Raw genomic sequence first — 13,073 nt, 5'->3', positions numbered from 1 at the left:
TAATAATTATATTACAAAACAGGAAATTGGTTGGGAGAAGCGTATTGATATTTGTACAGATGGTGCTCAAGCAATCGGAAAGATGAAGGGAGTTGTAACACGTATACTGCAAATAGCCACAAGAGCCACCAAAAGTCATTGTGTTTTGCATAGACAAGCACTGGTAACAAAAAGAATTTCTACATATTTAAAAACTATTTTGGATGAAGCCGTAAAAATGATCAACTATGTAAAATCTCGACCACTTCAATCCAGATTATTTAAAATTTTGTGCGATGAAATGGGTAGTGCACATAATGCACTTTTATTACATACCAAAGTGAGATGGCTATCCAGAGGAAAAGCATTACTGAGGCTTTTTGAACTTCGTGGTGAGTTAATGGTCTTCTTGATGTCACATAATTTAGGACAAAATTTTATTGAATTATTAAGAAATTCTTCATGGTTGATGAGTCTTGTATCTGGCAGATATTTTTACAAAGTGCAATGAAATTAACTTATCATTACAAGGAAAGAATATTACAATTTTTAATACAAGAGATAAAATTGCATCTTTTGATAGGAAGTTGCAATTCTGGATTTCTACAGTTGAACAGAATAATTTTGATTGTTTTCCCACCTTGCATGAATTTTTGACTGAAATAAATTCAAAAGTAAATGAAGAAGTATCTAACGTAATTTTAGAACACTTGCATGACTTGCAATCAACCCTTTTGCAATATTTTCCAAAATCTAGTGAGGAAAATTCCTGGGTTCTGAATCCATTTACAGTGACAGCTAAGCCAGCAGGCTTCAGCGCAAGTGACTATGAAAATCTAATTGACTTAATTAGTGACTCTGATTTAAAACAAAAATACAAGAAACTGCCAATAAATGATTTCTGGACAAATTTAACAGAAGAGTACCCCAGCATGTCAAAATTAGCTATTCTTGTTTTACTTCCTTTTACAACGAGATATTTATGTGAGGCAGGATTTTCATATTATGCTGCAACCAAATCAAAGCCCAGGAACAGACTCAACGCTACACCAAATATGAGAATTCAACTTTCTAATATTGTGCCTGATATCAAAAGAATTTGTAATTCAAAAGACCCAAAAACATCGGAGTCATTAAGAACTTAATTTGCAATATATGTTTTACTATTTTTATGTGTTTTGTTTTTATTAATTAATATTTGACAATAAATGATTGTTTTTTCTTAACGCTTAGATTTATTCATTTATTTTATTTATATTTACCTAACCTACAAATCCAGCACACAGGAGAAAAAGTCTGCATTCACACGTAAATACTTATAATAATATTAAAAATTTTTGATGATCAAAATGGGATATGTCAATGAAAATCAGCACAAATTAATTTAATGATGGTTTAATTGATGTTTAATTATTTATCAATCATTAATAATTAATTATCAATTATTAATTAATTGATAATTAATGTATTGTATTAATTGATAATATATGTAATGAATTAATTATTAATTACTACATTACAAAATAACCAAGTGTTCCATGAACATTTCAGGATTTATGAAGTGTTCCGTCGTAAAAAAAGTTTGAGAAGCCCTACTATAGTTAAATAATGTTTCAAGAAGCTGATATTGAGTAACAGTGGAAATTTTGAATGATTTTTTTTCAGAACAGTCATTGTTAACTACACTGATTCAAAAACAATCTGACACATGTTGAGGTACTTTATTTTGCAAAAGCCAAAATTAATAAGCTCCACATGTTAAATTATTACCACAATTTTATGGAGTTAAAATGTAAAAGCACTCCTAGAAAAAAGTTCATAAGAAAACAGTTGAGTAGATAATACACTGTTATCAACATTTATAAATGATGTTTGCATTCATTTGGAAGAGAGATTCCTGGAGAAAGAGGTGGAAGAGTATGTTGTATCTGACTATATAACAATCTCACAGGATCACTTTTACTTCAATTTTGAAAATGAAAAGTTAATTCCCTGTGCCCACGATACATAAACTTTCTTGGTGAGCATGATGTTGTTCTCAGCAAATATAACGATTTCAAGATTGCAGTACAGGAGAAGATTAAATTCAATTTGATTTCAAACTATTCCAGACATGTTTGCACATGGGTGCAAACATGTCTGGAATAGAAAAATGAATATCTTCATCAGTTAGCAATACTTATGGATATTGGAGGAACATTTTAAGCCTCTAGCTCTGATTGTGTTTTAGTTTAATGAGCACACTGAAAACCATCGCAGGAATCACTTGGAAAATTAACATTTGGAACATATTAGAATGCAATCAAGAACTGGCAGCTTGACAGTGGAGTCAATGATTCGGACACAGTGCACACAGCATGAGGATGTGGCAAAGACTACAGGGAGAAACTGTATGCATGTATCCTCTTGATATATTGATCCTGTTCTTCAGAACACAAACTACTTTGCAATTTACTAGAGTGTGAACCACATTAGTAGTAATAAAAAGGAATAGAATTTCCTATTCTAAACCTTGACAATTTGTTTATAAACTACATGCATATTCAGTATTTAAGAAGATGGAGTAAATGTTTGAGTTGCTCTTACAGAAATATTTAACGTGCAATATAAAAGATCTTTTAACAAAGATGTTATCAACTTTAGGCATATCAATTAAGGGTTTCTGGCTTGTGACTCACTATTGTGAACACAAGCGACCACACATATTAAGTCTGAGAATGGGAACTTGGGCACAAAATGATTTTCATGCACACCGGCAGGCAAAAATTAGGGGTCACATTGGTTATGTGTAAGCAAAATCAGGATCTTTCGATAAGGCATTTATATACTCTGCAGTCAGAGGTTATCCAGAAATTTTAATGGTTCTATTGGGGGTCAGTAACAGTTTCTACTGTTGCAGATGCTTATAAAAAAGCATGCAGGAAGATGAACTACTTATTAAAGGCCTGAAGTAGCTTGAAAAATTTCCAATTTAGTATCTGGAGTAGGTTAACCAGTTTTATATAAAAGAAAAAGATAAAAATACAAAGAAAATTTTTAAAATTTAATAAAAATATAAAAATTCCTTAGCTCACTCACCATATTAAAGTACTATAGGTTTACAACCTTTTGTGGATTGGAAAAACACAAAAACTAGATTAAAATTCCCGGTGGGAAGTTTATCTCATACAGTGACAAAAACCCTCTTAGAAGACTCCACAGATATACACTGTACAACCATGAAGAATTCTGGCGATAACGTCCTGAGTAATTCATTAATAGTTGACCATATATTTTTCTATTCATAAAGGCCAGGAATTTTTTGGCTTGGTTGACATAAAAATAAGGACTTGTTAGCTTGTACGAATATGATGGGATTTGAGAACTAAATTAGTACACTCAAATTAGTTTTAACTATTATTACATGGGCACCTCCATGGAGTCCAAAAACTCATCGTGGGAGACTCAATCTATCATACCTCTCCTTGGCCCCACTAACAGACGAGGCACTCGCAACTGACTCTGCCAACCCATTCCACTAATTCACAACTCTCCAAGCAAAAATCTAGTCGTCACACCCCCACTAAGCACACCTTTATTCAACATCTAGGGATTTAGTTCCAGTAATTAATCAATATATTTCTGAACTTTAAGGAGAGCTTATTTCAAAGCAAAAAGCTAAAACTCATTAACCAAATTAGATTCCTGAAGTGGTGTAGAGTGGTCTAGGTAATTCCTATTTGCTATAAGATTAAAGAAACTTTTCTTTACAGCATATACAGTATTTACTTGCTAAAGAATTGCAACCTATAAGATTTATATCATGAAGCGAATGACTAGTAATGTGCACTATTATTAGATTGTTGGTAGCAGCAAATACCAACAGCATGACTGAGTTTGGCATTTTTTGATTAGGCTAATTTTAAATATAATATGCCTTATAGTTAGCTAAAAACTCTGGGTTCCTAGGTTGGATCAGATCGTTATTATTGAACAACATCTCCATGAAGTCCAAGGACAAATTTCAGAGATCACTCTAAATTGTGTAATCACTCTTAATTCACGACATACAAACCAGAGCCTGCTACATATTATTTTGGTCTCTTAACTGTGTGTGCGTGTTCATTTTCTGACTAATGTGCATGCCCTGATGGATGAAAAACCCAAGTTTCTGAGAGGAAAATAATCTCTGTGACCTATGTATGAGATCAGCTAACTCATTTTCAGATCTTTTATATAGCATTACAAAAGTGCAACAATTATGTCTAGGCAATTGTGAAACAAGTTTGTAATTGCATGTTCTACAGTGGTCTAGATATTAGGAAGGATGAAAACCCCTATTACAGAAATCAAATCTAGATGTTTTCAAACAAAGATGTGGGGTGAATGAAAAAAAAACTTCACAGGTGAAACATTACAGAATGTGTAAATGGACTTACCTTGCAATTTCAAACAGCATCCGAGACAGCTGAGATAAACTATTCCACTGCAACATATTTAATTTGCAATCCTGCAAAAAATTTCACTACTGAAATGCTTTAAAAGATAAAAGTTTAAATAAATGATAAGAAAAACACTAATTTTGATAATTCATTATATTTTCTTTTTATTAATAATCATATAAATGTAAAATGATGATATAAAACAGATAATTTATATCATCAGGAAGTATAACAGGTATGAATACAAAGGAACCTCATAATGCTATGTACTACCAAGTTCCTAACATTATAGATTAGCTCTACTGTTAAAGTGCTCATAACATTACAGATTAACATTTTCCCTTGCTTATTATGTTGAATTTTTCCATCATGGCTAATTAGCTTAAATGCTTTAAAATATAATTAAAATCCAATAGGTCAATTAATCCTATCTGCATAATATATTGTGGCTGTGAATTGCACATGTTCTTCTAGCTCTGCCTTGAACAATGAAAAATAAGTCTTTGGAGGATAAACAGTATACCGCTTCCCTGAAATATGTAACTCACCTTCACCTGAAAAGTACTAATAAAATGTTCTTCATATCCTAGATTTAGTTGGTCTTTCCAACCAAAGGATGCTACTGAAACTAACTCAAATGCACAGGCTTATCTAACATAATTGAGATTTTGAAAGTTTTTTCACTTGGTTATATTCTAAATTAAAGATACCACAAAATTATATTCTTGGTTTCATCCTTTATCCAAGTGTAAGCAAACAGTTTGTACGTGAAGTCACTTCACGACTGGACTACTTTTATATAGAGGCTAATGACTTCACATCAGTTGCTTTAGTATCCCATAATGCAACACACATATCCTTATGGATATATATAAGGATACAGATACTAAGGCATTAGTATGAAGTCATTAGCATCTGTATCCAAGTAGCCCAGTTGTGAAGTGACTTCATGTATAAACTTTGTTTGCATACACTTGGATGAAGTATGAAATCAGAAATTTCTTGGCATCTTTAATTTATAATTATGATTTCATAAGTTTCCAATCAATGTCGCCCAAACTGATCTTATTTCTGAGGTCTCCGATTTGATCATCCCTTACATTTCAATCTTCTAAAGAACACTCACACTTGTATCCTCTCATATCTTGGTCTTCCTATGTTTCTTGTCATTTTGATTGAAACAACATCATTATTTCATAAGCTGTACACTCAAGAGGTGTAATGGATACTATGATAGCATTACATAATCAAGTTTAGACTATAATTAGCTATTTACCAACATTTTTCTTCCAAATTAGTATTTAATCTTACTTCTTAACTCTCCAGTATGATCACATTAACATTTCTGTCTCCTAAGCTGCTACTAACAGCACTGATCCACTTAAACCATAGTCTTTCTTTGAGTTTTTTCCTGCCAACTTGGCATCAAACATCTGTTTCACTAACTTTTATATTCAGATTTTCTTTAAATACTGGTGGCCATGCTGCTTTAGACTGGCTTTGCTCTGATACATTCTTAAACATCAGTGATATCAAGTTCCATTCTAGCATCCTCATTTTGAATATGATTCCTCTGAGTGATGTTATGTAAGCAGACGCTGCTCATAGAAATGTTATTCATCATCTGTGTAGTTCACATTACAAAAGGAAGAGGCATTAAACTGTAACAAAATAATAGAAAATACACTAAGTTCTTTACTATACAAGAAAAAACAAGTTCTTTACTTTTACTGATATCATACTTCATGATTCTGACTAAATCGAATAACTCCTATACAAATTTAGTATCACTGGAGGAGTAGCTCTCTCATACCTATAAAAGGGAAATAAACGTGAATGTAAAAATGATAGAGGAATTTGCTTTGCAGAGTGTTCCAGATAAGATTTACACTAGTATTCTTCTAAAGCATACTTCAGAAGGAACAAACAAAAATTGCAGATGAATGAATTGGGGAAAAACATACTAGACCATTACTGGATTCTTAGTTCATGACAAATTGTCAAGAAATCATGGAATTATAACAATAATCCATATTTAAGTTCAGATCTAAAACAATGATTGTTTCCTATTTCAAATTACTTGAATACTTTTGGATTTTGAAAATGTCTGAAGATGTCACTATCAACAATAATATAATAAGATTATCTTATTTATTGTGTATGCTATGTGAATTCATGCATCTTTATGCAGGAACCTGGTGGTAGTACTATTCTATGTCCTCAACAGAAATCCAGTAGGTACTTACCATTATTATTACTTTTGATCTTTTCTCCAAATTCTTCCAAAATCTTTTCTATATCTGGTATTTATTTCCTACCTAACTGTACAGGCCTTCAAAAAGAACTAGCTTCTCTTTAATCACTCAGAAAAATTCCTCTACTTATTATCTATTAGAATCTACACAGTCATGAATAGCAAAACATGTTTCACTGTCCAATTTGCCTTTTATCAATTTTCCTGCATTTTTTACTTAAAACCACCGAGCATTCAAGAAGTCTATGATTTCCATTCCTTGATCGCCATTTGCTGAATATAAAATTGCTAGCTATTATTCAGAATTATTTCAAAGGTTTTTGTCAACTTTGTCTCAGTGGTTTGAATTGTGTAGCATTTCAGTCATTCTTCTGCTATCTGCATCTATTTTCCACTGATGGTTCTTATGCTGATTGCTTATTTTAAAATATGTTAGAGTTCCTGCAATTGTCATGCTCTTCTTACTCTTTCCATTCTGTATAATATCACCTTACATTAGCTCTGATAACAAAAACATCCTTGAAATTAATAATGGTAAAATTCTTTTCTGATATCTTCATATTTAATATGTTGTCCAACTGATGAATTTGTTTACTCCTCTGCCCTTTTATGGAAGAATTTCAATTTCCCTGGAAGAGCTTTCTCCTGTTAAATAGTATCCCTCCTTGAATTTGCTTCTTTCTTGAAATAAAAAAACAGAACTCTATCTGATATATTAATCTAAATCTACAGGTCAAAATCAGGTAAAACATGTTGCAAACAGAAAGAAAACTAATACAAGAAGAATTAGTTTTCTTGATTAGACAAGGGATTAGTGAACCATGTAGGTTTTTTCCTACTATCTAGCCAATACACACTATACATTTGAATCCTACTGTCAGCAAACCGGCCAATTTGTTTGTAATCATCTTTAGGTGGATGTTGATTTCCTTACCCAACACAAGACAGGCCATGCTTACTGAAAACTTGAAGTGATGTAAAAAGTTCCATACTTAGTGTTGAAACCAGGATTGTTATTGGATTATGAAAATAAATAACTAAATAAGAATAAAAATAAATAAAATAACTGCTTAAAAAACACCCTTTGCCACCCAAAGTACTAATGTATTATAGCTATACAATCATTTGTAAGTGGGAGTCGCATCAAAAACACAGAACTTCACAAAACTCAGCTTGGAAATACAGTGACATTTGTACCATAATTGACAGAGCATCAATTGAAGCAGAAAATGAAAAGCCAAGGGATAAAATAATTAAACAATATATTTATTATGAAGAGTTACAATAAAAAAAAAAAAAAAAAGAGTTAAGACATAATTTTAAGAATCCAGTCAGTCAACAACACAGAAACTCAAGTGTTGACAAAAGTGTTGTCACTACCATGTATATATGAAATAATAAAAATAAATAAATAAAACAAAAAAAATGACTGACAGAATAGCTCAGATCTTAAGTACAGGATAACATGTATGCTTTACATCACTCAACTATAATCAGCAACCTCATATCTCATACATTCCTAAAGAAGGCAGTTTTTATAATAATAATAACAATCATTACTTTATATATACAGTTGACCCTTGAAGAGTGCAGGTTTGGACTGCGTAGTTCCACTTATACATGTTCTTTTTGAATAAATATATTGGAAAATTTTTTTACAGATTTGCAACAATTTAAAAAAACAGATGAACCGTATAGCCTAGAAATATCGAAAAAATTAAGAAAATGTTAGGTATGTCATGAATGCATAAAATATATGCAAACACTAGTCTGTTTTATCATTTACTACTATAAAGTATAAACAAATTTATTATAAAAAGTTAAAATTTATCAAAACTTACACACACACACACAAATGCTTATATACCATGCATGGCATCATTTGCAGTTGAGAGAAATGTAAATGAAACATAAAGATGCAGTGTTAAATCATAACTGCATAAAATTAACTGTTATTAATAACTTAAATTAATTAGCATGAAATAAAAATTTTATAACAATTCATTCATTAGTGTATAGGCTAGATTACTGCGAATCAATCATATCGATTGAACTAGGCTACCATAAAGCGATCACATTGCTACTTCTTCGTTATCAAAACATGAATCATTATACCTGTAAATAAATATGAATTCTTTTTCAGATTATCTTTTCATTTTTGATGTCTAGTAATAGTAATATGCATAACATCTAAAGTGTTTTGTGCCTATTAAGACAATATTGATGTAGGTACTAATAGACATATGATTCATCTTGTAAACATCGTAAACTTATGAGTATCAATAAATACAGTACAGTACAGTACTGTAAATGTATTTTCACTTCCTTATGATTTTCTTTAATAACATTTTCTTTTCTCTAGCTTACTTTATTGTAAGAATATTGTATATAATTCATACACACACACACACACAATACATAAATATGTGTTAATCGACTGTTCATGTTATCAGTAAGGCTTGCAGTCAACAGTAGGCTATTAGTAGTTAAGTTTTTGCGGAGTTAAAAGTTATATACACATTTTCGAGCAATGTGGGAAGTCAGTGCCCCTAATGCCTGCATTGTTCAAGGGTCAACTGTGTGTTTCTGTATATATATCAGGAGCAAATATCCCAGGCATGCTAGATGTGCAGTGCTCATCTACGAAATATCAGTATCACCCATATTATATTTTTGCATTTATTCCCGTTAAAGACTCCCCCAATTGTTTGCAGACTTCGCGCAATTCCTAAAATTGAACACAGTATACTGTACTAATGCTTCATTGTCCTCTTCAGGAGGGTAATAAAGCATTATTGCTTCATGAAGAAGTCACTTTTTTTAGCTTTCTAATATTTTTAACCTGCTGAGAAGGCAGGGCCGGGTGAGCTAAAATTTTGAGCTCACTCAGCACCTAGCATCTGTGATTGGTTACTGTGTCAACCAATCCAACTGAACGTTGTCACTTGTCATGAGTTGAGCGATTTTCGTGTCCAACGTATATCACAAACAGTTGTTACGCATGTTTTCTGGAACTGAAAATTTGAAAGTGGATATTAGGAGAAAAATGCCAATTGTTTTTTCTTTTACTTATGCAGTATAGCATCTGTTGAGGTTGTAAAGATTTTTTTAATGGTATATAGAGACATTTTTATTCTACTCTTCGGAAACAACAGACAGTAAAAAATATCTATTCCTGAATAAAAATTAATATTCTGTGTATTATAAGACGTTGTAATTATAAGACAACAAAATACCAGCATATGTGAGATTGATAAGACAGAAGAACCGCTGATACTAATTAAAAAAAAAAAAAAAAAAAAAAAAAAAAAACTAATGAATTTAGGATTCCCAAAAGTGTGGATAATTTCGATAATGATCGGATGTTATGTATACTGAGTCTCAGTAAACAAAATAAATTTCTTGGAAAACGGAGCAAAATATACACAAACCAAAGAAATACACATAACATGTGCAACATATTTTATGAGATGATTTGGTGCTCCATCAACTATATTTATTCCTGCAATACTCCTCTCTCTCTCTCTCTTCGTAAGTTTTTTTTTTAAATTATGCCATCATAAATTCACTTATTCATGTTTAGAATTTATAGGATCATGCTATTCGCTCTACCCAGCAACTTACAGGACATACATATTACAAATAATAATTATTATTAATTATTCTCTAATAAGCAGAGAGGAAGTGTATTGGGCACTGAGAAAAATGAAGAATGGAAAGGCTGTGGAGATGGACCATATATCTGGAGAAGTGTGGAGAAGCTTGGGCAGCGAGGGCATAGACATGTTATGGGATCTGATGAGGAAAATAGCCCAACATGAAAAGATACCAGAGGAATGGAGGAAAAGCATTCTCGTCCCAATCTACAAGGGAAAAGGAGATGTTCAAGATTGTGGCAACTATAGAGGGATCAAACTAATGTCACACACGTTGAAGATATGGGAAAGAGTAATTGAAGGAAGGATACGGCGGGAAACAAAAATTGGTGAGGAGTAGTTTGGATTTATGCCAGGAAGAGGGACAACGGATGCAATATTTGCGCTAAGGCGATTGATGGAGAAATATAGGGAGATGCAGACGGAGCTATATATGGTGTTTATAGACCTGGAAAAGGCATACGACAGAGTGGCCAGGCAGGAGGTATGGAGGTGTATGAGGAAGAAGGGGGTGTTGGAAAAGTACGTGAGGTTGGTGAAGGAGATGTATGAGGGAGCAAAAACTCAGGTCAGGTCTAGTGTTGGTATGACAGAGGGGTTCCCCATTGTTGTAGGGCTCCATCAGGGATCAGCTCTGAACCCCTACCTCTTTGATCTGGTCATGGGTGTATTAGTGGAGGATGTTAAGAAGCAAGTGCCACGGAGCATGATGTTTGCCAATGATATTGTTCTCTGCGAATCATCTCAAGAGACGCTTGAAAAGACCCTGGAAGAGTGGAGAAAGGCATGAAAATTAACCCGGTAAAGACCGAATATATGTCAAAGGGGAGTGACGAGGATATGATCATATGACTCCAGGGTGATAGGTTAACTTCAGGGAAGAAATTCAAGTACCTCGGGTCGGTCCTTGAGAGGAATGGTGACCTGGATGAGGAAATACAGCACCGAATAACATGCAGCTGGATGAACTGGAGGAAGATGAGTGGGGTCCTGTGCGACAAGAGAGAGTGAGTTGTAAGATGAAAGGAAAGCTGTATAAGATGGTGGTGAGGCTGGCGATGCTCCATGGCATGGAGACGTGGCCTATAACAAAGGCACAGGAGAGGAAGATGGAGGTGGTGGAGAAGCGGATGTTGAGATGGATAAATGGTGTGACAAAGGACAGGATAAGGAATGACTACATCAGAGGGACAGTCAAGGTGGGGCCGATCAGTAAGAAGGTACGAGAAATCAGGCTGAGGTGGTTCGGTCATGTAGAGAGGAGTGAGGAGTATGTTGGTAAACGAGTGGAGCGTATGGAAGTGGAGGGAAGGAGAAAAAGAGGCAGGCCCAAACTCAGATGGAGGGATAAGGTGGCAGATGATCTTAGGGAGAAAGGATGGAGTCGGGAAGATGCCCTGGACCGGAGAATCTGGAAGAAGAAGATTAAAGATGGGAACGCCGACCCCGTTTAACACGGGATAAGGCATAGCGAAAGAAGAAGAATTATTCTTTACCATTAATGAAAGTGTTTCTACTCTCACTTATTCTTTCCTATTCTCGTGTCTTATAAATGATGGTTCACATATTTTCATCTTTGAGTATTTCAAATATACCAGCCAAATATAGCATTCTCCTTCATTGTTGTTTTGTAATAAATCCTAAAACAGATTGTTCCCCCACTCTACACAGAAGTATTCAAAGTTATCCTGCAATTAATTGCAATGGACCAATTAAGATGAGCACTGACGCGCTATGCCCTCTCAAAACTTTCACAGATCGATAAAATGCAATCACATGGTCATGGTGTCTGTGGGAGAGCATTCTCCCTGGGATCGATTAAAAAATTCCACAAATTATAATCATAAAATTGATTGAGATATGTAATCTTACACCCTCAACCCTAGGAACACTTTGTCTGTCTTAAACTTTTATTATGGGTTGGCCTGTTTCGGCCCACAGCGGGGTAGCCATAGAACACGTTTTATTGCAGCAATAAAACACATGTTCCTCTTTTTGGTTCATCTTTTTCTGATTTGTGAACAGTGACCACTTAGTTTTCCCCCTGTGTCTAGTGAGTTAATGAGTGAAATGTGAATTGTAAATTTATAGTCAACCAAATTTAAACAGAAAAATACATTTTTAAAAGGTAAGTGTATGTAATTTAATATTATTTTACTTGTTAGTTTTATGATTTTTTTTGCTTTTAAACTGAAATAATTTAATTTAGGATTAATTAATTAGTTGATTTTTTAATAAAATATAGCGGTCAATTTTTTATATATGAAATTGTGCTAAAAACTATTAATTCTGAATACCTTTTTCCCCCCAAGAATAAAGATCATTAAAATCGATGCAAAATGAAAATAATGTATTTATAGTTTACATCGACAAATAATTACATCAAAAAAAAGCTAAAAGATGTTTATTGATGTAATTATTTAATTAAATCAATAATTATAATTTATTGATGTAATTATTTGTCTCCAAGCTTTGCCCTCCCCCCCAAAAAAAAAATTTTTTCTGCAGACGCATGCCCATGCATATGGTCAAATTGACGTGAAATTTGTAGCGCAGGTTGCATAACCCACATGACAACACACACCCAACTGAAATGAGCACGCGATGCCACTGATATATATTATTATTATTATACAGTTGTGCTTCAGTTGGATACGTATCCTTCAGTGGTGTTATTGTTGAAAATTTGCTGTTTATATTGTGTTTTTGCTACTTGTTTGTTTCACTGCTTCAGTGCCTTAAAGATGGAGTCCATAAAGAAAC

General features: G+C 33.3%; 1 protein-coding gene across 4 annotated transcripts in view; it reads right to left on the bottom strand.

Annotated features, from left to right (window-relative positions):
- shtd (anaphase promoting complex subunit 1) overlaps positions 1-13,073 on the bottom strand; it is an 844,012-nt gene that overhangs the window by 543,673 nt on the left and 287,266 nt on the right. For all 4 annotated transcript variants that reach the window (XM_090401046.1, XM_090401047.1, XM_090401049.1 and 1 more), the window contains one exon: positions 4,398-4,468. In XM_090401046.1, the coding sequence (XP_090257172.1) occupies positions 4,398-4,468 (71 nt within the window). The remainder of the gene's footprint in view (positions 1-4,397; positions 4,469-13,073) is intronic.

Source organism: Typopeltis vanoorti, chromosome 11, assembly GCF_054136105.1.
Source record: "Typopeltis vanoorti isolate ZY-2024b chromosome 11, IOZ_Tvanoo_1.0, whole genome shotgun sequence".
In the NCBI taxonomy this organism is placed as follows: Eukaryota; Metazoa; Arthropoda; class Arachnida; order Uropygi; family Thelyphonidae; genus Typopeltis; species Typopeltis vanoorti.
Note: the sequence above shows the minus strand (reverse complement) of the source record. Positions and strands in the feature narration are given on the sequence as shown.